General features: G+C 39.1%; 1 protein-coding gene across 1 annotated transcript in view; it reads left to right on the top strand.

Annotated features, from left to right (window-relative positions):
* DRC11 (dynein regulatory complex subunit 11) overlaps positions 1 to 27,557 on the top strand; it is a 119,031-nt gene that overhangs the window by 21,430 nt on the left and 70,044 nt on the right. The window contains exons 3-6 of the mRNA XM_088132851.1: positions 4,662 to 4,781; positions 9,626 to 9,817; positions 12,658 to 12,729; positions 24,182 to 24,387. Coding sequence (XP_087988977.1) covers positions 4,662 to 4,781; positions 9,626 to 9,817; positions 12,658 to 12,729; positions 24,182 to 24,387 — 590 coding nt within the window. The remainder of the gene's footprint in view (positions 1 to 4,661; positions 4,782 to 9,625; positions 9,818 to 12,657; positions 12,730 to 24,181; positions 24,388 to 27,557) is intronic.

Here is a 27,557-nt window from a genome sequence, read left to right as displayed (position 1 = left end):
GCACCAAAAAAAAGATGTCCTTTTCATCATAGGGGATTGGAATGCTAAAGTAGGAAGTCAAGAAATAATCGAAATAACAGGCAAGTTTGGCCTTGGAGTACAAAATGAAGCAGGGCAAAGGCTAATAGAGTTCTGTCAGGAGAACAAGCTGGTCATAGCAAATACTCTTTTCCAACAACACAAAAGACAACTCTACACATGGACATCACCAGATGGTCAATACCAAAACCAGATTGATTATATACTTTGCAGCCAAAGATGGAGAAGCTCTATACAGACAGCAAAAACAAGACCAGGAGCTGACTGTGACTAAGATCATGAGCTTCTTACTGCAAAATTAAGGCTTAAATTGAAGAATGTAGGGAAAACCACTAGACCACTCAGGTATGACTTAGATCATATTCCTTGTGAGTACACAGTGAAGGTGATGAATAGATTTAGGGAATTAGATTTGGTAGACAGAGTGCCTGAAGAATTATGGACGGAGGTCCGTAACATTGTACAGGAGGCAGCAACTAAAACCATCCCAAAGAAAAAGAAATGCAAGAAAATAAAATGGCTGTCTGATGAGGCTTTACAAATAGCTGTGGAAAGAAGGAACGTGAAAAGCAAGGGTGAAAGCAACTGAATGCAGATTTCCAGAGAATAGCAAGGAGAGATAAGAAGGCCTTCTTAAATGAACAATGCAAAGAAATCGAGGAAAACAATAGAATGGGGAAGACTAGAAATCTCTTCAAGAAAATTGGATATATCAAAGGAACGTTTAGTGCAAGGATGGGCATGATAAAGGACAAAAAAGGCAGGGACCTAACAGAAGCAGAAGAGATTAAGAAGAGGTAGCAAGAATACACAGAACTATACGAGAAAGATCTTAATGTCCCTGACATGCATGCTGGTGTGGTCGCTGACTGTGAGCCGGACATCCTAGAGATCGAAGTCAAGTGGGCCTTAGGAAGCATTACTAACAACAAAGCTAGCTGAGATGACAGTATTCCAGCTGAGATATTTAAAATACTAAAAGATTATGCTGTTAAATTGCTGCACTCAATATGCCAACAAGTTTGGAAAACGCAGCAGTGGCCATGGGATTGGAAAATGTCAGTTTATGTTCCAATTCCAAAGAAGGGCAATGCCAAAGAATGCTCAAACCACCGCACAATTGCGCTCATTTCACATGTTAGCAAGGTTATGGTCAAAATCCTACAAGCTAGGGTTCAGCAGTATGTGAACCGAGAACTCTCAGATGTACAAGCTGGGTTTCGAAGAGGCAGAGGAACTAGGGATCAAATCGCCAACATTCGCTGGATCATGGAGAAAGCACGAGAGTTCCAGAAAAAATCTACTTCTGCTTCATTGACTATGCAAAAGCCTTTGATTGTGTGGATCACAACAAACTGTGACAAATTCTTAAAGAGATTGGGGTACCAGACCACCTTACCTGTCTCCTGAGAAATCTCTATGCAGGCCAAGAAGCAACAGCTAGAACCAGTCATGGAACAGCCGATTGGTTCAAAATAAGGAAAGGAGTACGACAAGGCTGTATACTGTCACCCTGCTTATTTAACTTATATGCAGAATACATCCTGAGAAATGCCAGGCTGGAAGAATCACAAGCTGGAATTAAGACTGCAGGGAGAAACATCAGCAACCACCAGGTATGCAGATGATTCCACCCTAATGGCAGAAAGTGAAGAAGAACTCAAGAGCCTCTTGATGAGGGTGAAAGAGGAGAGTGCAAAAGCTGGCTTGAAACTCAACATTAAAAAAACTAAGATCATGGCATCTGGACCCATCCAGTTCCTGACAAATAGAAGGGGTAGAAATGGAAGCAGTAACAGACTTCATTTATTTGGGCTCCAAGATCACCGCAGATGGAGACTGCAGCCATGAAATTAAAAGACGCTTGCTCCTTGGGAGGAAAGCTATAGCAGACCTAGACAGCATATTAAAAAGCAAAGACATCACGTTGCCAACAAAGATCTGCATAATCAAAGCTATCGTTTTTCCAGTAGTAATGTATGTGAGTGCTGGACCATAAAGAAGGCTGAGTGCCGAAGAATTGATGCCTTTGAACTGTGGTGCTGGAGAAGACTCTTAAGAGTCCCCTGGACTGCTAGGAGGTCAAACCAGTCAATCTTAAAGGAAATCAACCCTGGCTGCTCATTGGAAGGATTGATACTGAAGCTCAAGCTCAGATACTTTGGTCACCTAATGTGAAGAGAGGACTCTTTGGAAAAGACCCTGATGCTGGGAAAGATTGAAGGCAAAAGGAGAAGGGGATGGTGGAGGATGAGATGGTTAGATAGCATCACTGAAGCAATGAGCATGAAACTGAGCAAAGTCAGGGAGGCAGTGGACAGGAAGGCCTGGTGCAATATGGTTCATAGGGTCATGAAGAGTCGGTCACGACTTAACGACTGAACAACATATTAAGACTTGCCTCTTACTTGGGTTCACAGTTCCTGCATGCTGCATATTTTACTCTGTGGAGGAAGAAAAGATGTGTGGCTTCTCCTCATTAGAGTGATTCTGATCTTCTAAAAGGTGTTTTTTGCAGTGTCATTTCTCAAATTTCTTTGCTGACAAAAACTCATCCCTGATGATAATCTAGAACAAGGCTATAAATCTAGAGGTTGATACATAAATAATAAATAACATTAGAGAGTGCCCATTTGGGTAAAATACATAAGATTTTATCCAACTGTAGGAGGGAACCCCCAAACTGACAAAATTAACATTCAGGTGAATAGGATCATTAGGCTGGAAGAGAAAATGGATAAAATACATTTTCTGGGAGAGATTATGCATTGCCTATTAGGAATGCTGAAAAGAAAAAATAAACAGAAAAATAACATAGTAATTTATTGTTACATGGATCAGTATGAAGTTTAAAAATAGGGAGAAAGATGAACAACTTAGTGTGAGAGAAGGAGGCAAAATTCCATTTTAAAATGTGCATTTTGACCTGTTTTGAGGACTTACAGAAAAGGAGAAAAGAGATGAGGTTTCAAGAATTAAATTCCAGGGTAATTTTAGAAAGAAAAAATAGTCAACTAATCAATAATCATTCTTCTTCCTTCTTTTCGTGAAGTCCCATTATGGACTGGGTGTGTACATGGGGAGCTGCTGAACGTTGCTTCTAGTGATTCAGTGGGTTTCTACTGCTATAGCAGGAAAGAGCAACTAATGGAATCCTAAAAGTTGATGTCTTGGGAACAGAGTAAAAGTAGTAATCCACTATATAAGATCATTACATCAAACAGTTAAAACAAAAATGGCCATCCTCGTGTTTTATCAGTATGATATACTTGTAATGTATACAATCTCTTGAGGGAAGAAAATGAACGGACAAAAGAGAATTGAAGTTTTTTTTCTCTTATACAGCTGTACCACGTGCCCACATCTGGAACTGTATATATGTTTCTTTTATTTTTTTAAAAAAGGGAGGCATGGAAGTTTCTGAGTCGGTCTTATTTGTAAATAAAACTTTAGTATTGTGAAAAGTAGCACATAGTACAGCTTTTAGGCCTCTTGGCTAAGATCAACTGTGTGTTAGAAACAGTTCATTATATTTCAGGATTTTTAGCCCAGGATTTGTTAATTATGTATTTATAGGAGAGTGATCATCAGCAAAAGCATATCTAAGTGCATTTATCTGTATGCATCAAGTAAACAACAAAATTAAAACTATATTACAGCTAAATAGTATGTTAATGTTTATGCCCACATATATTGTTCTTAAGTCATTTTATAGTCCAGGATTCAGCAACGTTTTCTAAATGTCAAGTACCATCAGATCACTTTGTACAATGAAACAGAATCCCAAATATGTTATTAAAAAGCACTTAAAATCTTTCAAATCATAATATCTTGCAATATTTTAGTTTCAAAATCTCTTTCAAAATTTCAGAGATTTCAGATGAGAATACCCAAATTGCAATATTTGCCAATTTGCACGGCTTTCGGCATTTTTTTTAAAATGGTGTTGTTATTAAGTGTTGGAATAGGAGTGGGGAGACACAGGTTCAAGTCGACCTTCAGCCATGGAAGTTCATTGGATGATTTTGGGCCATTTGCACCTTATCATCCCAACCTACCTCACCAAGTTTTTTTTGTGCGAAAAATAGCTCTTATTATCTAACATTTATATATACATGCATACAAAATAAAAACATTAAATACCATATTGTATTTCATTTTTAATATAGATATATTATATGTTATTTCAATACAATCATATTTATATAATATATTTACATTCTTAATATTCTATTATTTAGGTACTTAGAGTGTTGAATACAGATAAGAGGAAAAAAGTGGCATACTATATTTAATTTTGTTGTCCATGAATGCCGTCATAGGTGGTGTTTTGCTCAGCCTTGCCCTAACCAAACTGTTGCTCAAGAAAAGTACTTGGAAGTAACACAAACAATTCAAGTATATATTTAACGAAATACTTATAGTTTAGTAGTAGCATACTTTTCCAGGGACTATATATTATTAAATAAGCTCAAGCAATTATAGAGTAATAGAAAAGCATTAGTCATTTAGCACTTTTGGCAATACTAGCCCTAACACTGAGCTCTTCTTTTATAAGGTAGGAAGGAAGGTAGATATTATATGCATACCCAGTTGTACAAATACATGTTTCTCTTCAACAGGAAAACATTGAAATCCCTATCCCAAAGTACTTTATCAAGGAGAAAATTAAAGTAATAAAAGAGAGAGAGAGAATCCTTGCTCAGATAATGTTGGATGCTGGAATGTATGAGGATGAACCCGTAAGTATATCTGTATAATAAATTGAAGGATACAGGTAGTCCTCGCTTAGCAACCACTCATTCAGCGACCATTCAAAGTTAAGGCGGCGCTGAACGAGGGGGACTTACAGTACAACCAGTCCTCAAAGTTGCAGCCATTGCAGTGTCCCCACAGTCATGTGATTGCTATTTGGGCACTTGGCAACTGGCTCGCACTTAACAACAGTTGCAGTGTCCCGCAGTCACGTGATCACCATTTGCAACCTTTTCTGTTGGCTTCCCATAAGTCAAGTCAATGGGGAAGTTGGCAGGGAAGGTCCCAATATGCTCCCATAAGTCTCTCCTGCTGCTTTTTCTCCCAAGGAGCCCCTGGGCGGCAGGGTGAGTACAGGCCCCAGGCAGGCGGGCACTCTCCTGGCCACACTTGCACCACAGCACCTGCTACACTGCAACATAGTCACCCCCACCTGGCCGTACCACAGCTCCCACTCCCCCGCCCACGCTTGCACCACGGTGCCCACTCCCCTGCTTACTTGCACCTTGGCGTCAACTCCTGCACACTCACATTTGCGCTGCAGCATTTGCCCGCATCTCTGCCCACCACAGCACCCACTCCCCCACCCGTGATCCTCACTTAACAACGCCAACGAAGACTGCTGGGATTGCCATTGTTAAGTGAGGACGACATTGTGCCATCACACTTTACAACTGCATCGCTTACCAGTGGAACTTCTGGTCCCAATTATCATTGTTAAGCGAGTAATCTGAATGTGATCATGACTTAATTAAAAAGAATACTGTTGTGATGTTGATCATAATTATGGGACTAAGCAGAAACTCTTTCTTCAATGAATAATTGTAAGACCCTTAAGCCATATGTACATACATATTCATATCCATATACTAAATATTGTCTTTTGTTCTTTATCCTCCTCACTTTTCTCTTTTAGGGGAGCTCGTCAGCTCCACCCAACCATAAGTTGTTTGGTCTTCCTGTGGACCCATTCATTCTTCTCTCATGTTTGTTTTCTGGTTCAATCCTCATTATTTCTATGTGACCAAATCACTCCAGCATACTTTGTTCATACCAGTCACTCACTCCTATATTTTGTATATCCTTGTTCATTCAGGACTCATACATTCTTGATCTTATCTCTTCTTGTTTTACTACATGCACTCCAAGTAACATGTTCTCACTGCATACAACTTTTATGTTTGTCTTGACATAGCTATCTTTCATCCCATCTAAAAAGTGGTCAGAAGCACATGTTTATACAGTTATTTTTGTTTCTTTGAAAATAATAAATTCCTCACATCAGACCACATGCAGCCCACTATCTTTCTATCAGCATTTGCACATTTTTAATATTTTTCATCCCATATTTAGTAAACATTCTCCCAAGGTGCACAAATGCTTTAGTTATTGTGGAGTCCTTGGAGTTCTCTGAGCTTGGTTCTTTTCTTGCAAATGTTTCATTACCCAGCTAGGTAACATCTTCAGTGCTAAAATGGGATGGGGTTTGCTCTCTATATACTGTGGCCTGCCTTGCCAGTGCTGGTGAGGGTGGGAGTTTTGTTTTGCTCCTCTGGTAGTTCCTTGATTAGCATATGTTGACTGCTTGATTGTGTGCCTGGTGGTAACCTTTGCTTATCTGGGTGATGATTCCTTGTGAGGCTATCTTCTGCTCTTTTGTCTCTTTTGAATAGTATGTAGATGCTGTTTATCTCTATGTGTCTGTTAATTGCTGCCTTGTCTGAATACCAGGCTTCCAAGAATTCTCTTGCATTTTTGGATTTAGCTTGGTCAAAAATGCTGACAGTTTCCCAGTTAAAACTATGTCCATGTGTTGTGAGATTAAGGAGTTTTCATCATGTCTTCTGACTGCTAGTTGGTGCTCATGGATGCGCTCTGCTAGTCTTCTGCCTGTCTGTCCTACATAGTGTTTGTTACAGTCCTTACACTGTATGTTGTAGACAATTCCTGTTTTTTCTTCTTGTGCTGCTGGGTCTTACTTAAGATATTTTGGAGTGATTTTGTTGGTTTGTGTGCTACAGAGATGCCATGTGGTTGTAATAGTCTGTTGGTGGTTTCTGAGACGTTTCTGATGTATGGCAGTGTGATCCTTTTCATCGCTTGCGTTGGTTGTAGTAGGTTGAGTGGTCAGGCACTTTTTGATAAAGTTGTGTGGATATCCATTTTGTTGGAAGATGTTGTGTAGGTGGTCTTTTTCCTTTTTCTGCTGTTCTAGGTTGCTGCAATGTGTTTGTGCTCGCTTGAATAATGTTCTTACACAGCTCCTCTTATGGGAGGTTGGGTTGTTACTTTGGTAATGGAGTACTTGATTAGTGTGGGTTGTCTTCCGATAAACTTGGGTATCTAATTTACTGTTGTTTCCTCTGCTGATGAGGATATCCAGGAAGGGTAGCGTGTTGTTGATTTCTTCCTCCCTGGTGAATTTTATTCCTTTGAAGATGTTGATGGTTTCATGTGTCTTCTCTAGTTGTTCCTTTTTTATTATAACAAAGGTATCATCTATATACTGGATCCATACTTTAGGTTGTATGTGAGGAAGTGCTATAGCTTCTAGGCGTTGCATTACAATCTCTGCTATGAGTCCTGACAGTGGTGATCCCATGGGTGTGCCTCTGATTTGTTGGTATATTTGTCCATCATCCTGAAAATAGGCGGTGAGGCAGAAGTTGATGAGGTCCATGATTCTGGGTATTTTGATCTGGGTGTATTTCGTTAGATCAGGTGTGTTGTGTGGTATTGTTGATACAGATTCTTTCATTAGTTCTGGGTTTATGGACGTAAAGAGTGCTGTGACATCAAATGAGACCATAATTTCATCTTCATCTATGTGTACATCTTTGATTTTCTGGAGGCACTGTAGTGAAGAGTTGATAGAATATTCACTGTTCTCTGTGAGATGTCCAAGCTTTTTTGTCAGTTCTTTCACTATGTTGTATGTTGGAGTCTCTGGCAAAGATACAATTGGTCGGAGCGGTATGTCAGGCTTGTGTATTTTTGGTCGTCCATAGAAGCGTGGGAGGATGGGTCCACTGCTTTTCATCTGCCACTGTTCTTCCTTTGTGATCTGGCCTTCCATAGTTAGGTCGTTGAGGGTTCTCTTGATTAGGTTGTCTAATTTCTGTATTGGGTTGGTGTTAACAGGGATGTAAGTTTCTTTGTCCTCTAATAACGTTTTGGCTTTTTGCAGGTATTGTGATTTAACCATAATAACTGTGGTGCAGCCTTTGTCTGTTAAGCTCAGAGAATCCCAAGGATTCCACAGTTCAACCCTGAGCTACACATATTCATCTCTATTGGCTCTAGTTATTGCCAATGACTTGCTGAAAAGCAAAAATCTATTTTGTACACCACATGCAAATAACACATGGATTTCCCAGATTTTGTTCACTGTCATGCCTATTCTCCCTATCATTTCTTGCATTCATGAACTTCCCTTTTGCATAGAACAGTAACCGCATTCTTCCAGTCAGCAGGAATAGATGCAGTCTTTACATACATATTAAATAAATCACACAGCCACTCCGTAAGTAAACCACACTTACTTCTCCCATTTTCATCATCCATGCCTACATCCTTACCATTTTTCAACATTTTCACAGGATTCTGCCTTCGTTTTCATCTATTGTTTCTTGGGCATTAACATTTATAGCATTAGTTTCAGTTCTCTATCATATCACCATCATTTCCACAGTCTCTAAAATACTCCCTTCAGCATTTCCTCACTTCAGCTTCATTCCAGATCATTTCATTACTTTTATTTTTAATTCCATTCACTCTGCAGAGGCTCCTTGTTTAGCCTTCTTCCTTCACTTCCAAAGCAATTTTTCTTTTCCATCTAAATCACTTTGCATTTTCTCTGCATCTTTCAGTCTTAACCATTTCTTGTTCTCTTTAACTACGTTCTCTGCAACCATCTTTTCTATACACATTATTAGGGATGTGCAGCTATTTGGATCTGAAGTGGGAAAGGTGCTTCATAGGGATATGGGCACACTTTGCTGGATCTATTAGCAGCTCCTTATTGACTTTTCTTGGACTTTTTTTTTTAATGAAGATGAGTAGGGGATGAGTGGCTATGGTATGATCCAGGAAAAAGTATGTGTTTTTTTAAGGAAGCACCAACGTGTGCAGCAAGTATGCCCATGTTCCCTCTGAAGCACTTTTCCACTTTACATCCAAATAGCTGTGCATCATTACACACTATACAGTATCTAGATTGGGAGACCCTGCTCATGGTCATTTATGTCTTGGTTATTCTAGGTTGCATTATTGCAATGTACTTTACATAGGGCTGCCCTTGAAGACCATCTGGAAGCTACAACTAGTCCAGAATGCAGCTGAGCCAGTAGTTTTGGGCATTCCTGGGTATGGCCATATAACACCACTATTTAAAAAGGTAGTGAAAACCTGGCTTTTTTCCTCAGGCATTTGGATCAGGATGATGAACACCCCTGTCTGCAAGGGTCTAATAAATTTGAGTACCAAACTGCCAATTAATTGTTATGTTTGTTTTTAGCTGGTATCGTTTACTCTGGTTTTGGTTTCTTTGTTCATTGGTCTACTGTACACCACCCAGAATCACATTGTTCAAGTTGGGTGGCCTTGCAAGAACTTTAAATGAATCAGTCAGCCAATGTATTCCTTCAAGGACAGAAGGTTGAGAGTATAAAGAAGCATTCTAGGTACAATTTTTTTCCACAAACTAGGGAAGGGGAAACAATGTATTTGGAATTATCCTCGGTCAAAATAGTGCCTGTCCACAGGGCTGATAAGGCGCACATACCTGAAATAGATATTAAATTTTCTCCTACACTTCATTTTTATATTGCAGAAAAAAGCTGTGAAGGTCATGCCCTTAGAAGAAGCTGTTCGAATAATTCAAATAGCCGAGCGAGCTCGACAGGGCCGACTCAGGGCTACATTCATGAAGCAAATCTTTCTTGAAGAAAAGAGAGAAAGATTAGCCAGACTTCATGGTACAAGAGGTCCAGATGTTGAAACTGCTGCAGTGTGCATTCAAAGGGTAAAACAATCATTCTTCTCAGAAATATGTTCAAGTGAAAAGTAGTGCTTTATTCAATTTCTGTTGAATGAGCTATGTATGGAGAATGTTCATATCTGTTTCTTATATTATTGTTTGCCTTCATTTAATTAAACAGAGTGAAGAGGAAAAAAGGAAAATAATTATATAAAGGTTTCTCATACATATGTGTGTAGAGTGTTATATAACAGTTCCAATGACCATATTTCATTGTAATAATCCATACATAATTTGTACGTTTAAGCAGTTTGTTCTTAAGTTGCAATATCAGGTCTTCAATCTTCTTAAGTAATTAGAGCCATAATCTTTCCCATATTGAAGGACTATTAGCAATAAGAAGGGTATGTAGAATCCATTTCTATGATCTAAGTGACAGTTTCCGTATAACAGGTAAGTAGTTCAAAAGACTGTAAACATTCAGAAATACTAAACCCTGTTTCAAACTCAAATTATTATATACAATTACTTCTTCCCAGAACATAGAAACTTTAGGGCATTGCAAAAACAATGCTTTTAATGAAGCATTATTCTCACTGCACTTCCAGCCACATAATGATTTACTCATTTCTTTTCTACTTATTGTTGAATAAGCCATAATCTAAGATTTATTGACGATAAGACAGTTTCCCAGTGTTCAGAAGAAATGGGTATCTTCAAATCCTTATTCAATTAGTCTTTAAAATTTGTATGTCAAGTTGATTTATCTATAATTATTTATAAAGACTTATGTACTTTTTTTGTCTTGTAAGATTAGTGAACATTTCTAATAACTTAGGATCTGAAGCTGAGAATGCTGCTGGTCCAAATCAAGATGTCAATAAATATTGTGGTTGTAAATACTGCCAGTGTGTAGCAACAGACAAATAATATGCTGTCTTTTAAAATAAGAAATAATAAGAGCTCATCATTATGATCCAATAATAGATCTAAAGTAAAAATCCCAACATCCATTCAAATCTTTATTTAACAGTTTTTTAAAATGCTAACATTTTTTCAGTTGTAAAGTCTGGATTACCGCATAGCATCAATTTGGTATGAGAAAAAGGATAAAAATGCAATTTCCCAGAAATAGAAATAGAATACCACAATTTTTAAATCAATACAATAGTAAAAGGAGATACATCTAATCTTTTATACTTGATCCCCAAACAGTCCAATTAACTGAAAGTACTATGTGTGAATATTCCAAAAGGGTGCAGGAAGAAGAATTTATACTAAATTTATACTACATCCAAAATGTAGTACCAGTCAAAATATATGCATAATTCAAGATTCAGGAAACCAAAACTGACAACTGTACAATTGTATCTTTTTCAAAGCTGTCTTCAGAATTGAAGAACCCCACAGAAATTCATGGAGCAGTGTTTTGAAAGTTTTTTCCAAAAATATATATGAAAATTTCACACAAAATCTAAAGTATCCTAGGAATTACATTAATTTTTAGAGTGTTTACTATACCCCTGAAAATGAGATTTATTATTATTAATACTATTATCAATTACTAATATAATTATTGAGAAATGTCACATGGAATAAGAATACCGATACAGTTAATAAATTCACCCTATCTACAACTGTAACAATTACCTAGTATATTAATAAATAAATAAATCTTTAGCATTCTGACTTAGACCAATTAATATAATATCCTGGCCAAATGCATCAGAGCCAGAATCAAAGGGTGAAGATCAGAAATAAACAATAATGCATCATCGGCATGTATTATCAATGAGTATTAATGTCTGTATTTACCATATTTCATTCATATATAGATTAAGTATATTTGTGTGTGTGTGAATATATACATAATAAGTAATTTATAAGTAATAAATAATAACAATTATAGTTCTTTCTTGCTTTGTGTGGATATACTTAGGAAATCTGTATGTTTTTATCTATTTTTAGTGAGAGCTGTCTAGAAGAAAACTTGGAAAACATTCTGGGCAGCTTTCTTCCATCTTTACCACCCTTTCTAAGACTGTAAAGGACATGTTTGGAAGTATTCCTTGTTGCCTTCAAGCACGGGCACTGTAATTTTCTGTTCTTTGTAACTCACTGAATTGAGTTAAAAGGAACTAAAAACACATATATTCATCAATTATAAAGAATGCCATAGGAGACATATGTTACTCTCAGATGTCCCCAAATCATACTTACTGTTTTATACAGATAAATTTGAGAAGAAGAATTGCAGTTAAGTCCATTACAAACTAAGAGTGAAGTTATTCAGAGTAGTTGGAGTCATGCCATAAACAACTTGTAATTAATTTAAATGAGTTCAGGAAAAATGTCCAATAGAGTTCTCAGTCACTGTCTCATATTGAATTACGTGATCAGAACACAAGTTCTGACACTATGAATCTCTTCAAATGTGACTGAATTTGAGAATACTTTGAAAAAATTCTTGAGAATTCAAATAATTCAATTTATATTTCTATAAATCCTTTATTATTCTCTTTTTGAATTCAATATATTATCATCTGAAGAAAAAGGTAGCAGCTTCTGAATTGATGTTTTTTCTTTACACAATATCTTATGTATCATGTTATATGAAATTGTATGAAAGGAAATAGAAACAAATGTTATAATATGAATGGAATAAAAATAACTCTACAAATGTCAAAAGATTCAACAGAGTGATAACCTCCAAATTATTTTATATTGTATATTGAGCAGGAAAGATGGAGATTAGTCCTACTCCCCCTTAATGATTTATATAATTTATACAATCTATTTTTCCTTTCTTCCTTATTTATTTCCCTTGGTGCAGTAAAAGAAACTGTAAGAAGAGCAATTAAGTACCTTTTGATTTTACAATACAGATTTGGCGTGGACACACCCAGTGGAAGAAAACTCTGAAAATTAGAGAAGAAGAAATGGTATTTCTTGGCATGGTGAGTCTTTAAATGTCTTTTTTCTTTAAATAGTAATTAAATTTAACTCTTTTGATTAATATAAAATTAGAGTTGCAAAGCTATATTATGCAGGTCATCTGTTATGAGTAAATCTCTATGTAAAAAGAAAATGTTAATAGTGGGAATTTTTGCATCTGAATCAAATAAGAATAAAAATAAGAAAATAGAGTGGGAGTCAGGATGGGTAGTAGTGGACCTGGCAAGGTTCTTGGACCATCTGACTTTTCTTTATTTTTTTAAAGAAACTGACAACTTCTGTTGTCCTTATTTTACAGTAAAACATCTCCAGTGGAATCCCCATAGGCTTCCTTAAAAGCCATAAATGTTGGGTGGGCGCAGCTTAATGCTTTGTTTCAAATATGCCCAATCACCTAAGAAAAAAGACAATATGGTCCAGTGGTGAAGATGCTGGACTAGGAGTAGGAAGACCCAAACTCTGGTCCATTCTTAGCTACAGAGACTCACTTACTGATACTAAGCCAGTCATGCTTTCTCAGCTGAATTTACTTTACAGGGAGATTGTTGTGAGGGAAACTAGGAGGAGGGAGTACAATGTAGGCTGCCTTGAACAAAAGGTAGGATATTAAATACATCCATACACACACACAGAGACAAATGTGATAGGCCAACTACTGAAGAATTAGAAAGGGTAAGGGAAAAGAACATTACCTGTTTGCCTTCTGCTAAACGGATGCTGCATCTCCCATGGCAGCCATTTTATGAAAAAGCCTATGACATGCTATCAAAATTTTAAATAATGCCCCCCCAACCCAAAATAAAAATAGAGGAGGGCGACAGAAGATGAACCTAAAAGACATACCGCTTCTAACACCAAAAAGTAACTGAAGGGAGAGCAGAATATGGTGAACTGCATATATATAGTACTGTGCAAAAGTTTTAGGCAGGTGTGAAAAATGCTGTGAAGTAAAAATGCTTTCAAAAATATATATTGTAATTGTTTATGTTTATCAATTTACAAAATGCAAAGTGAGTGAACAGAAGAAAAATCTAAATCAAATCAGTATTTGGTGTGACTACTCTATGGCTTCAAACCAGCATCAGTTCTTACACTTGCACACTTTGTACACTTGCACAAACTCAGAGATCTTGTAGGATTAGAGTCAGGTATATGATTAACCAATTATACCAAGCAGGTGCTAGTGATCATCAATTTCATATGTAGGTTGAAACACAGTCATTAACTGAAACAGAAACAGCTGTGTAGGAGGCTTAAAACTGGGTGAGGAACAACCAAACTCTGCTACTAAGGTGAGGTTGTGGAAGACAGTTTCATGTCACAGGTCATACACCATGGCAAGATTGAGCACAGTAACAAGATACAAGGTAGTTATACTGCATCAGCAAGATCTCTCCCAGGCAAAAATTTCAAAGTAGACTGGGATTTCAAGATATGCTGTTCAAGCTCTTTTGAAGAAGCACAAAGAAACAGGCAGTGTTGAGGACTGTAGATGTGGTGGTTGGCCAAGGAAGCTTAATGCAGCAGATGGAAGACACATCATGCTTACTTCCCTTCAACATTGGAAGATGTCCAGCAGTGCCATCAGTACAGAACTGGTGGAAACCAGTGGGACCCAGGTACACCCATCTACTGTCCAGAGAAGTCTGGCCAGAAGTGGTCTTTGTGGAAGAACTGTGGCCAAAAAGCCATACCTCTGATGTGGAAACAAGGCTAAGCGACTCAATTGGCACTACTTTGTTAAGCGGCTGTTAGTTTCCTAATCTTAGACACTATACTACCATAATTCCAGGTTAGTTCAGAGCATAGCTGAATGAAATCTATGAATCAGTAGCACTGCCGTGGATTCTGTTCTGGTTTCATTGGAGGACAAGATTTTCCTGGTTGATTTAAAATGAAGGCTTCCCAGAAGAGGAAAATAGTAATAAAAAAACTCTTCCCAAAGATAAACAGTGAGGTTGCTCTTCCCATTCTGTCTGGCCTCTAAAATGTTCTCTGCCAACTTAGCTTACGTTCCAAAATGATAAATGAGCATGCTTCTAAGCAAAGCTCTGAGTTGCAGCTATGCATCATGTTTATGTTCCAACAATACCTCTGGGAATGCTGTGAAACCCAGAGACATTCTTGGAAATAAAGAAAAGACTTGAGAGTAGCAGTTTGTTTGCAGCACACCAGCAACCCATTTAATTGTTTTTGTTATTTTTTAATAGATCCTTTTAACAATGCTGATGAGGCAGGCAAATTGGCACTGATGGGAACTTAGTCAAAAGTTCAAGTTCTATACTATTTTGAATTGGATGGAACACTCAGTGTTTTTTAGATTACCTGGGATCCATAGTCATCTGTATTTTTAAAACATTCTCTTAAAACACTTGTAAATTAGAAAACATTGAGACTGGACAAATGTGCCAAAAACATGCCCCAGATTATTTAGTTTTACCTATATTTTCAGAGCACAGGAACGTTTTTCCAACTTGTATGCTTGTTCGTAGGAACCAGTGGTTACTCTGACCAAGCCTCTTATTCCCCTTGTTTTCACCTCAGAACCAAAAAAAACATCCAAGAATAAAAAAGCCCGCAAATTCTGTTTCCTGAAATAAGACTATCAGCAAAAGCAAGATATTGCATGCTGCAGCCAAGGAAAGGGAACCTGCCAAAGAAACAGTCTTCCTTCTTCCTTGTCTAGATGCTTATATTTACTTCCTAAGGCGCAGAAGAGCACAAAACAAAGAAGAGCAATCGTATGCACATTCTTGCCCATTTAAAAAAAAAAATTTTTTTTTTACACTGGAAGCACAAAAGGGACAGAAGAACTGCAACAAATAAACCAAACTAGCATGTATAGATTATGCCAAAATGTGAAACATTAAGGCTAATGAAGGTGCCAGAACACTTGCTTATTATTTAGGGTTACTGTTAGATATTAAGAAGACAAAGGCAATGTTAAATTGCGTGCTAAGAACTTAGAATTTAAAATTGGTGATCAAGAAGTGAAAGTAATTGACAGATTATTCTTTGAGCTCAGATAAACAGTATGCTAGCAAACTAAAGAGGAAGTAATTCCTAGGGGAAAAGGCGATGGTTAACTGAGGTTAACAGGACCATGGAAGATTTTTCCTGGATGTTAACTGAGCCCAGTATAAGTATAATTGTGTTTTGCAACTCTCATGGCACCTTGACTTTTATATTATAGTCATTTTAACTTGTTTTGTATTTTATGACTAGGTGTTTTCTTATCTATCTATCTGTGGTGGTTGTTAGCTGCCCAAGGTTATGAATGTAAGATTGACGACTATATAAATTTGCTAACTAAATAAAGAAATGTAAGGTTATGAAAATTAGACACTGAGAGATTGAGGAAAAAAATAAATGCCTTTTAATTATGGATTTGGAGATACTTAATAAAAGTACCATGGTCTGTAAGAAGAATCAGTCAGTCCTGGCCAATGAAATGCTGCTTGTTCCCTTGAAGTGATACCATTTGGTGGGATGATGGATTAGAAAAAATGCTTACATTTGTCAAGGTTTGAGGGAATTAGAAGAAAGAACAGACAACATAAAAGATGGAAGGAGAGAATTAGAGATTGCTGGATTGTCCTTGAAAAGATTTTAAGTCTGGTCAGGGCCAGAGTGGATCACTCCTTTCTTTTTTTTCCTCTTGCTCATTCAGGAAGGTAGTATGGGGTGTTTGCCCTGCTGGCTGAACCAAGCGGCAGTGCTCCTGTTCTCCCTGGCAATACACCAAGCATGCTGCTCCCCGAGGATGTTTGGGCCTTCCCAAAAGCATCGGGGATCTTGGCTAGAGGGTGGAACTTTTGCTGAACAGCCCCATCCTTTCCCTATGTGTGGTTTAGGTCACTTCCACAGCCAGAAGCTTTCTCAGCCAGCTCTTTCAGGATGCTTGTTTGGCCCCCAGGGGTTTCCTTCTCCCAGCTGAACTGTCATTTGCAAGGTGGGCAGGGGGCAGGCTGAGGACATGGTCATGCATTCCTGTCCTTGAGAAACAGTGGGCCATCTTTGGGCCAGGGCAGATAGGATGTGCAGATGAACCCTAAGCCAGTAGCCGCATGCTCAGGTAGGAAAATTCAGAAGTTAACCTCTCATTTGCAAGCAGGAAGACAGTGTTCCTGTCACATCACTTGGAATAGCACGAAACTCTTGAAACAGCGTGAAAGCCTCCCTAACTTTGTTGTCCTTACAGTATGCACCTCCTAAACATATAATCAATCTAGATATGCTAAAGACATTTCTTTAGTCACAGATTTCATGTGGTGGATAAATAATATCCTGTCTAAAGCTCTTGGTGACTTTATATCCTCCAGATTGTGAGGGCCACCACTTGTCATCTGGACCCATGCTCCTCCTGGCTGGTGAAAGCAGCTTGGGAGGTAACATGCGTTTGGATCCAGGCGATAGTTAATACATCCTTGCAGGAGGGAGTGTTTCCAGCTCCCTTTAAAAAGGCGTTGGTGCACCCCCTCCTCAAGAAGCCCTCCCTGGATCTTATCATACTGGACAATTTCTGTCCAGTCTCCCACCTCCCCTTTTTGGGAAAGGTGGTTGAGAAGGTGGTGGCATCACAGCTACAAAGGGTTCTGGAGGAAATGGATTATCTGGACCTTTATCAGTCAGGTTTCAGGCCCGGTTATGGAATGGAAACGGCATTGGTTGCACTTATGGATGATCTCTGGTGGGAGCAGGATGGTGGAAGTGCAACCATCCTTGATCTCTCAGTGGCTTTCGATACCGTCGACCATGGTATCCTGTTGTGACGGCTCAGGGAACTGGGGGTGGGCGGCACAGTCTTGTGCTGGTTCACCTCCTTTCTTCAGGGCTGATCCCAATCGGTGGTGATAGGGAGCGAGAGGTCTCATCTTCGGCCCCCCCTCTGTGGGGTGCCGCAGGGTTCGGTTCTCTCTCTGCTCCTTTTCAACAACTACATGAAACCGCTGGGTGAGATCATCCATCATCATGGGATGGGGTATCTGAGGTTACCTGAGGGACTGCCTCTCCCCTACGACTTCAGCCCGTCCCACCCAATCACACAGAGGGGGCATGCTCTGGACCCCCTCGGCAAAAGAACTCTGACTAGCGGGATCCAGAAGGCGGGCCTTCTCTGCTGTAGCCCCCGCCCTTTGGAATATCTTGCCCCCAGAGGTGAGACAGGCCCCCTTACTCCCGGCCTTTCGGAGGGACTTGAAGACTTGGCTCTGCAATCTGGCCTGGGGTGGGGAGGGAGGTCATCAAATGTGGGGTTGGCTAATCCCCTAGAGGCCTGGTATTGCTGCTTTGAACCATCGGCCTCCTGGATTTTTTTTCCTTCTATTTCTGTAAATGTGTATTGGTACAGATTTTAATTGTATATCTATTTATTGTTTTAATATGTTGTGAGCCACCCAGAGTCCCCCATTGGGGGGAGATGGGCGGGGACAAGTTTAATAAATAAATAAATAAAATATTCTTACAAGTATTCTGTTATTGAAAGATTGCTGTTTCCGATGTATGGCAGTGTTCTCTTTTTCATAGTTGATGTTGGTTGTGCTATAGTGGATTGAGTGGTCAGGCATTTTTTGACCACCTATACAACATCTTCCAATGGATACCCATGCAACTTTATCAAAAAGTGCCTGACCATTCAACCCACTACAGCACAACCAACACAAACTGTGAAAAGGGTAACCCTGCCATACATCAGAAACGTCTCAGAAACAATCAACAGACTATTACAACCACACGGCATCACCGTAGCACACAAACCAACTAAAGCCCTCCAAAATATCTTAAGTAAACCAAAAGTCCCAGTAGCTTTTTCAAGAAGAAAAAACAGGAGTCATCTCCAATATACAGTGTAAGGACTGTAACTACCAGTATGTAGGACAGACAGGCAGAAGACTAGCAGCACTCATCCATGAACACCAACTAGCAGTCAGAAGACATGATGAAAACTTCTTAATCTCACAACACATGGACAGACTGAACCATAATTTCAACTGGGAAACTGTCAGCATCTTAGACCAAGCTAAATCCAAAAACAGGAGGGAATTCCTGGAAGGTTGGTCAGACAAGTCAGCCATCAACAGGCACATAGAGATAAACAAGATTTACACATTATTCAAAAGAGACAATAAAAAGGAAACAAAAAGACCAGAAAACCTCCTTGCCAGCAATCAACACCCAGATAAGCAGGGATTACCACCAGGATTAACACCAAACAATCAAACAGTAAGCAACAGCCTAATTTAGGAACTACCAAGGAAAAAACAACTCCTCCACCAACACTGACAGGGCAAGTTACAGAGCAAACCCCACTCCCTTCTAGCACTGAAGATGTTACCTGGCCGGGTAATGAAACATTTGCAGGAAAACAACCAAGCTTAGAGAACCCCAGGGACTCAACAGTTCAAACCTGAGCTACATATATTCTCTTCTATTGGCAGATTGTTCTTTTTCACCCTGCTGGTTGGCAGCACTTAGCCAACCATGACTGATTTCAAATAGCTAAGCAGAATCAGACCTAGTTAGTACTTGGATGGGAGACCGCTGTGAAATCTCACAACTGTAGGCTGAACATTCCAAAAGAAGACAGTGTCAAATCACTTGTGTAAAGTTACCAAGAAAACTATGTGCATGAAATTTCCAGGAGTTCAATTTGATTCAAAAGGGACTTTGCCTTTACTTTTATTATTTTCATATCACTTGTAGAATGAACTTATATATTTTTCATGTGAAAGACATAATTTGACTATAAATAACTAAAAAACGTGTTTCTCTTAATGTGTACTTCATATATGTTTAATTACATGGTCCGAATAATACGTTTTATATATAATTGTGTTTCAGCTAGTTAGAAATTTAAGTCTCAATATAAAACAGCCGTCATTATAAATAACAGAAGTGGTATTTAAGAAATAGATTGGTCATAGCAAAACCAAAGCTTTATAAGAGTCGTTTTTTATGTATGTATGTATGTATGTATATAAGCACATAGAGCATTAATGTTAGTTAGTTTCTACATATGGAAAAATAAGAAAAGTAAACCGTATCAAAAAAGTTTCATTTTATTAATACAATTTTGAATGTATATTCTACATTTATTTCTAGAGCTCATTATGTAGACTGTAGAGATTATTCAGATCCAAAGTAAGCATGCTTACTGTACCTTAAAAAAGCCATGCCTTCTGTGATATAGAAGATATGAATGCAATTGCTAGACCCACACCAGATCCAAACACCTACCCATTTTGGATGTGAATACCTGCACATCCTACTAGATTGACTGCATTAATATGATTTTAGCTGTGTTACATAGTTTTATAAAAGCGATTGACTATCAATATAAGAGGGAGTGTTTTCAGCACCCTTTAAAGAGGTGTTGGTGCACCCCACTCCTCAAGAAGCCCTCCCTGGTTCCTACCATACTGGACAATTTCTGTCCAGTCTCCCACTTCCCTTTCTTGGGGAAGGTGGTTGAGAAAGTGGTGGCATCACAGCTTCAAAGGGTCCTGGAGGAAATGGATTATCTAGACCCTTATCAGTCAGGTTTCAGGCCCAGTTATGGAACGGAAATGGCATTGGTCGCACTTATGGATGATCTCTGGCGAGAGCAGGATGGTAGAAGTGCGACCATCCTTGCTCTCCTTGATCTCTCAGCGGCTTTCGATACCGTCGACCACGGTATCCTATTGGGACAGCTCAGGGATTTGGGGGTGGGCAGCACAGTTTTTTGCTGGTTCACCTCCTTTCTTCGGGGCCACTCCCAGTCGGTGGTGATAGGGAGCGAGAGGTCCCATCCTCAGCCGCTCCTCTGTGGGGTGTCGCGGGGTTCAGTTCTCTCTCCGCTCCTTTTCAACATCTACATGAAACCGCTGGGTGAGATCATCCATCATCATGGGATGAGGTATCATAAGTATGCTGATGATACTCAATTATATATCTCTATCCCTGGTGAGGTAAGTGATGCCGTGACTGCCCTCTTGTGGTGCCTGGAGGCTGTGAGGGTCTGGATGGGGAACAACAGGCTCCAGCTGAACCCTGGTAAGACAGAGTGGCTGTGGGTTAACGGCTCCTCTGTATCCGGGACATTGTCATCGTTGGTGCTGGATGGGGTAGCACTGCCTGAGACAGACCCAGTGCGTAATTTGGGGGTCCTCCTGGACTCACAGCCCCTGCTCGAAGAGCAGGTGGCTGCCGTGGCCAGGAGGGCTTTTGCACAGCTCCGGGTTGTGCGCCAGTTACGCCCCTTCCTGGATCGGGATGCCCTTCGAACAGTCACTCATGCCCTTGTTATCTCCCAGATAGACTACTGCAATGCACTCTACATGGAGCTACCCTTGAAGAGTATCCAGAAGCTTCAGCTCACAGTATCTCACAGAGAGGGCATGCTCCGGACCCCCTCAGCAAAAGAACTCCGACTAGTAGGGTCCAGAAGGCGGGCCTTCTCTGCTGTAGCCTCCGCCCTTTGGAATATCTTGCCCCCGGAGGTGAGATAGGCCCCCTCACTCATGGCCTTTCTGAGGGATTTGAAGACTTGGCTCTGCCATCTGGCCTGGGCGGGGAGGGAGGTCATCAGAAATGGGGTTGGCTAGCCCCCTAGAGGCCTGGTGTTGCTTCCATCGGCCTCTTGGATTTTTTCTCCTATTTTGGGTAAATGTGTTTTTCTCTTTTTATAAATTGTAATTATGTATTTATTTGTTTTAATTGTTGTAAACTGCCCAGAGTCCCCCATTGGGGGGAGATGGGTGGGGACAAGTCTGCTAAATAAATAAATAAAAATAAATAAATATACTGCATTTTCATTTCATCAAAAAAAACTGGAATGTCCTACAAATTTTGAGTGGATTGGGTTCTCAAAATATTTATTTATGACATTTTAGGCCTCTCACGTTAATGTCCCTAACTTGCTTACAGCAAAAATAAAACTTAGAAACCATAGAACAGACAGAAAACAATGGAACCATAATGGTGCAACCCAGGACCATTCTAGTTCCCTCAATGTTTGTGTGTGTGTGTGTGTGTGCGCGCGCTCATGTTTCTTTATTAAAAGAAGCTCTGTTCAGATGTTGCCATATTAGGAATAGACAACAGGTTAGGATTCCTCCCTACTTCCCCTCCCCAATAATGTTCCAAATGATGTCAGTCTCTAAACGACAGTAATGAAATAAAGGAAATAGAAGGTGGACATACTATGGTAGAGTAGAAATTAAGTCTGTTATAAAGTACAGTTGACTAATACTTTCAATGCTGGAAATACCAGTTTTTAAAATAAGAAAATTTTAAATATTTATTTTTGCAAACAGTGAACAACTTTAAGTTCAAGATAGATTCTAATTGCAGTAATAATGCCCTAAGGTTCCAGACTGGCAGCCATCTCTAGTCCTAAATCCCTTGTATTATTTTATTATATGGTGGCACAAAGGTGGGGGGAAGAGATGTTTCCTTCTAACCATAGATAACATTAAATATGTTTTTTCCTATCAGTGAGGGAATTACATTTAATGAAAGCAAGATAACATAACGAAACAAAAAGCACACTTACAAGCATTGCAAGATGCATTTATTCATTTATTTGCTTGCAGGCTTACTTAGTGCAGGTAGTCCTCAGCATACGTCCATTCGTTCAGCGACCATTATGGCGGTGCTGAAAAAATGTACTTATGACCGGTCCTCAAACTTCCGGCCACCACCAGGGAAGGTCACAAGCTGCTCCCACCACTTTTTCTCCTGAAGAGCCCACTACTCCATAGTACCCTTGTCCGCCCACACTCCATAGCACATTCCTGCCTTCAGTACCCTCACACAGCCTCCGCTGGTCCTCCCGTGGCCCCTGCCAGCTCTCCCACGGGCCCCACTGACCTGCCAACACTTCCTAGCACCTGCCCATGGCACCCCCTCACCCCTCTGCATTCCTTACTTTGGAATCCCACCTCTTCCCACTTAACAACCTGTGTGTCCTAGAGTTACGACGGCAACCAGGACTGCAGGGATTGCCATCGCTAAGCGATGCAGTCAATTGACATTGCGCTTTACGCCTGCATTGCTCAGCAACGGCAATCCCAGTCTCAATTGCCATTGTAGCTCAAGGACTACCTGTAATATTTCCAAGTCATTCTACTCCAGTGGCTCAGAACAGCACATAGAGTAAAAAAAAAAAAATGACAATACTCTATGTTATGCATTATAATAGCACTGATTAACTTGAATACTTACCAACACTAACATCTTTCAAAGGTCTCCCAGAGCCACATCTTTACTTCTTTATGGAAACGTACTAGGGAAGAGGTAGGGCAAGCTGTCCTGTAAGAGGGGTACTACCATTGAGAAGACCCTGCTACAGAATTTCTGTAGATGGAACTCCTTTGGAAATAGGACCTTCAGCAGGGTCTCTTCCAGATCTTGCTGGATGGTCAGATTATTAAATATAATCTCATCTCTTAGATAACTTCAATATAAGAAATCTAGGTTTACCATTTTGTGTTGGTGGTGGCAGAGAGATTTTAAACTATGTGTGTCCCCCAAACAAAATTAGACATTAAGGTACTTAAAATGAAATAAGCCCAGATTTGCCACAGTAACACTGAAATTATCAGAAAAGGAAAAATAATACTCTGGCTGTTTTGTAAGTCAGCACTGGAAGATCTAGTTGTAGTTCCAACTATCCTGGTGGGACCAGTTATAAAATATCAGCATGATGAAAGGATATAGATAAAATGCATAAAATGTGTCAGTGGTTGAATCCTTTTTTCTGTATATGAGAATCATCTATTTAATGATTTAATAAGGGAGAAGAGAAAGAAGATGATGTAAAGTGTAAGTTACTTTGTTCACTTCTGATGAGCATATGAAGCTGTATTACATGGAATCAAGTATTTGAGGCTGTCTGCCTCGACTGAACCATATATTAAAGTCTAACACAAAGGTATTTCCTAGCCTTGAAGTCGATAACTTACTGAACGTGTGACTCTTAGTGTGCAAAACATATCTTCTACTATTGAACTATGAATGCAATATGAGCAGAAGGGCAGACATACAGTATAAATCAAAATAATTTATAATAATCTAATTATAATAAATTAATTCTGCTATATATTAACTATCTTCAGTTTGCATTCTGTTCCCTGCTATATATCAGTTATCAGTATGGTTTACAGAATAAGGTCTTAATATAATAAAAAAGTTCCCATGTGAGAAACTAATGTAGAATATGAAATCATTCCTAATTGAGATACTGAAGATGAAATAAGAAGTGGAGTGGGAGAAATAAAAACAGCAATCCTTCTAAGTATTTGTCATATATCATCCAGATCAAGGCACAAAAATGGTCACATTAAAACCAGCTGGGGAAGATCACTTCAGGCTGGATATAGCTATCAACAAAGTGGAATTAGTTACCTCTGATGTTAATACTAGAATAAAAGTGTTAATGGAAATACAACATATGCCACATCTGTTTTTCAGACACCACCTCCTCATTTCCAGAGACCTAGTGCTTCATTGTTACGTGCCCAGAAAGTGGATATTCTAAGGTGTGAAATTCAGGAGAAACATGAATCAGACTTTCAGAAAGCTTTAGTAAGCATCAAAGAGCGAGTCAAAGAAATTGAAGGGCCCGACATCAAAGAAAGCCTCCAAGATCAGATCCGCCAGTGGTTTATTGAATGCCGGTGAGATACCTTTCTTTCTTTCCCCAACCTCTCTCTATCAGTAATCACAGTTACCATAACAGTCTTGGGACCTATGCTGTAAATATCTTTTCTTTAAGACTTTTGGAATCAAAGGTTGCTCCAGCAGAGAGAATGGTTTTAAACAAACCCCCAAAATTATGGAAGCTACAAGTTGAATCATTATCATTTGTGTCATCACTGCTCTGACAAATTAATGGATTTAGAGTAGCTTATATTGTTGGGGTTCTAATGCAGAAATGTGTAACAGCTGGTCATTTATACATAGGGTTGTCTCCCACAAAACTCTCTGTAAAGGGGTCAGTGCAGTCACCTGTTTCCCTTGGTATATTGATTTGTTTGTAAATGTGTAGGTTAGCTTGTATTATAACTAGAACTGACTAAACAATTTCAGAATATTTTCAGGGAATTGTATTAAATTCATTGTGTTTAATGCTAGTTGATGAGAATAATGAGACATACCCCAGAATTGTTTCTGTATTTTCAGTTAAAAGTCACTTCGGCCCTCTTGGGAAAACTTTGTTCATCACCAGACTAGATTAAGTCTAGTTTTCACTGAGGTAGAATTTTTTCTTCTGGGTTTTCTTGCTTTAAGTATGGGGCTTCTGTGATTAAATTCTCCTCCATACCATTTCCCAGAAAATTCTTTTATACACAGAAAACTGCTTCAGTGTATCAGACTAAAAACTAAGTTAAATCCTTCTTGTTCACATATTCAGTGTACCAAAAGTCAAACCCCATGGGCCAATCAAAATATGTTTTAATAATTTTTTTTTCAGAGAATACAGTATGTTACTGTATTTAGGAATGTTCATACATCAAGTGAGTAAGGAAGTGCTTATAAGAAAATAGCAAGCAATTTGAATATTTAATATAATTTATATAATAAATTGTCTGTTGGGCTTGACTTTTGGTACATCCTATATGAAGGGGATTTTCAGCTCTCACAAGAATCTGAAGTAACATGGTCTAGATAGGCTGGTGTGCTGGTGAAAAGCTGTGTTTCACATTTTGTCTTCCTCTCCTTATTATTAAGTATTGATTAGCATGTATTTAACCCATCTACACGGCACCTTGCTGATCTTGAAAAATGCTAAGCAGAGTGCTTCTCTCTCAATGCCGTCTTTGGTGCCAATGATCTTGATCTGGCTGCTGAGGTCGTCAGGCCGTGGGATGTTGATCTTGGTGGCTGTCTTTAGCTTGAGCTCCTGCAGTTTCTCACCATTCTTGCTAATCACAAAGCAATGGTGTTCTTTGGGGATTGTGACAGTAGCTGAACCCTGGGTCTGAAGCCAAGCAACAGTTTTCTTCTGTGCTTTCATGACAGAGTCCAGTTTGCCAGTCACCATGATAAACAGACCCTGCTCTTGGCCAAGGAAAGCTAAGCCTGTACCTATGCTGACCTTGGGGACTCTGTCCTCAACTGGCCACTACAGATTTTTTTTTTAAATCATCAGCTGCCAGTTGATAAATATAATCATAGCTGCAGCCTTTACATAGAAATCTAGAATACCAGCCAAGTTGGTTTTTCCTGATACAACTGTAGCAATTTCAGATTTGTTTACTAGTGCATTACTAGGTCAATCATGCAAACGTAACCAGATAATTTATGTGCACAATTAAAATAGTACTTATCATTTAAGAGAGAGAGAGAGATTTGACTTTCGAATGTGATGTAGTATCTCCAGAATTCTAGACCCCTCATTGTACATAAGTGGGAGGGAGAATCAAAGACCATAATAAGTAGTGACATCCATCATCTCATGCATCAATTGGATTTGGCCATTCAGGATGAAAGGTCTATTCTCTCAGAATTCAGAGACAATGTGCTATAGCCTTTCATACCAGTTTGATTGTGACTTTATGAGATATTCTGACTCAGGTATTCCCTGAAGTTTTGAACATACCAAATATAAGTTCCTAGAATTTCAAGCTGTTGCAGCGCCAGCAAAATGGAAATCCATACAAGGTGAAATCAGCAGCAGAAAATATTAGCTGTTTGGCATTAACTCATTCTTTTTGCTTTTAATCAGTGGGAGGATTGATCTGTTACACTAATAACTCTATAAAAAAAGAAGATAAAGTTAATCTAGCATGTGACAAACCCATGCTGGCTCCTGTTAATTGCACCATGCCTATACAAGAGCTCAGAAACATGCTGCTTAATTAAACCTTGCCCAGTATAGACCTCAAGCTGACACCCCTGTCATTTCCCCAAGTCTTCTTCTTCCCTTTTTTGAAGATGGGATGACATTTGCTCTCCTCTAATCTCCCAGGACCTTACCCATCCTCCAGGAGTTCTCAAAGATGATCGAGAGTGGTTCTAGGATTATCTCTGCAAGTTCATTTAGTACCCTAGGATATGATCAATCTGGCCCTTGAAATTTGAATTGTTTAAATTAGCTAAGTTCTCTCCCATCCTTGCCTATCCTAAACTATAGTTTCTCTCTTTCCCTAGCATCATAACTATGTCACATATGCAAAACAGGAGTTAAAAGTTCTTTCCTCACATCATCACCTATTGCTGGTTCACCACTTTCTCTTCATGATGTACTTACACTCTCTTTGGCTTTCCTTTCATTTCTAACATGCCCTTTTTCTTCTCTGTTGCAAGCCTCGGCTCATTCTGAGCTTTAGACTTTGTGACAGTGTTCCTACAGTTTCTGGAGATTGCCTTATATTCTTGTTTGCTTAAGTTCCCTTCCTTCCATTTCCTGTAAATGTCCCTTTTCAGAAAGCTTTGTATGTATCCCCACTAGCCTCTTTAGATTTCTCCCATTTTTCCTTGTAAGGATTATTTGCAATTGCTCCTTCAGTATCTCATTTTATAGAAAATTCCTTCCTTCCTGAACATATTTCTCCTTCACAATTTCAAACCTTTGGATCCAAACCTGCCTTCTTTTGGACACTAAAACATACTCACTTTTCTGCATTAAGATGTCTGGTTCTTCCTGTTTGTTCTCTTTACTGAGTGCGTATTTTGAGACAACGGAATCTTTGGATCACTTAATTCAGCCTATTGCTTCCGGTATTTCCATGTTCATTATTGGGTGCTTCCACATGTTGCATGCTCCTTTCAGTCCTAGCATTTGGTATTGTACTGTTTTCTGGGCTTTCTTTTCCCTTCCCCGCAGGATTCAGTTTATAGCCCC

The sequence above is a fragment of the Python bivittatus genome, unplaced genomic scaffold (assembly GCF_059951505.1).
Source record: "Python bivittatus isolate LINGU-HERP-01145 unplaced genomic scaffold, Pbiv_v1 ctg000020_np1212, whole genome shotgun sequence".
Lineage (NCBI taxonomy): Eukaryota > Metazoa > Chordata > Lepidosauria > Squamata > Pythonidae > Python > Python bivittatus.
The sequence above is the reverse complement of the archived record's forward strand: the minus strand, read 5'-3'. Positions and strand labels throughout refer to the sequence as shown.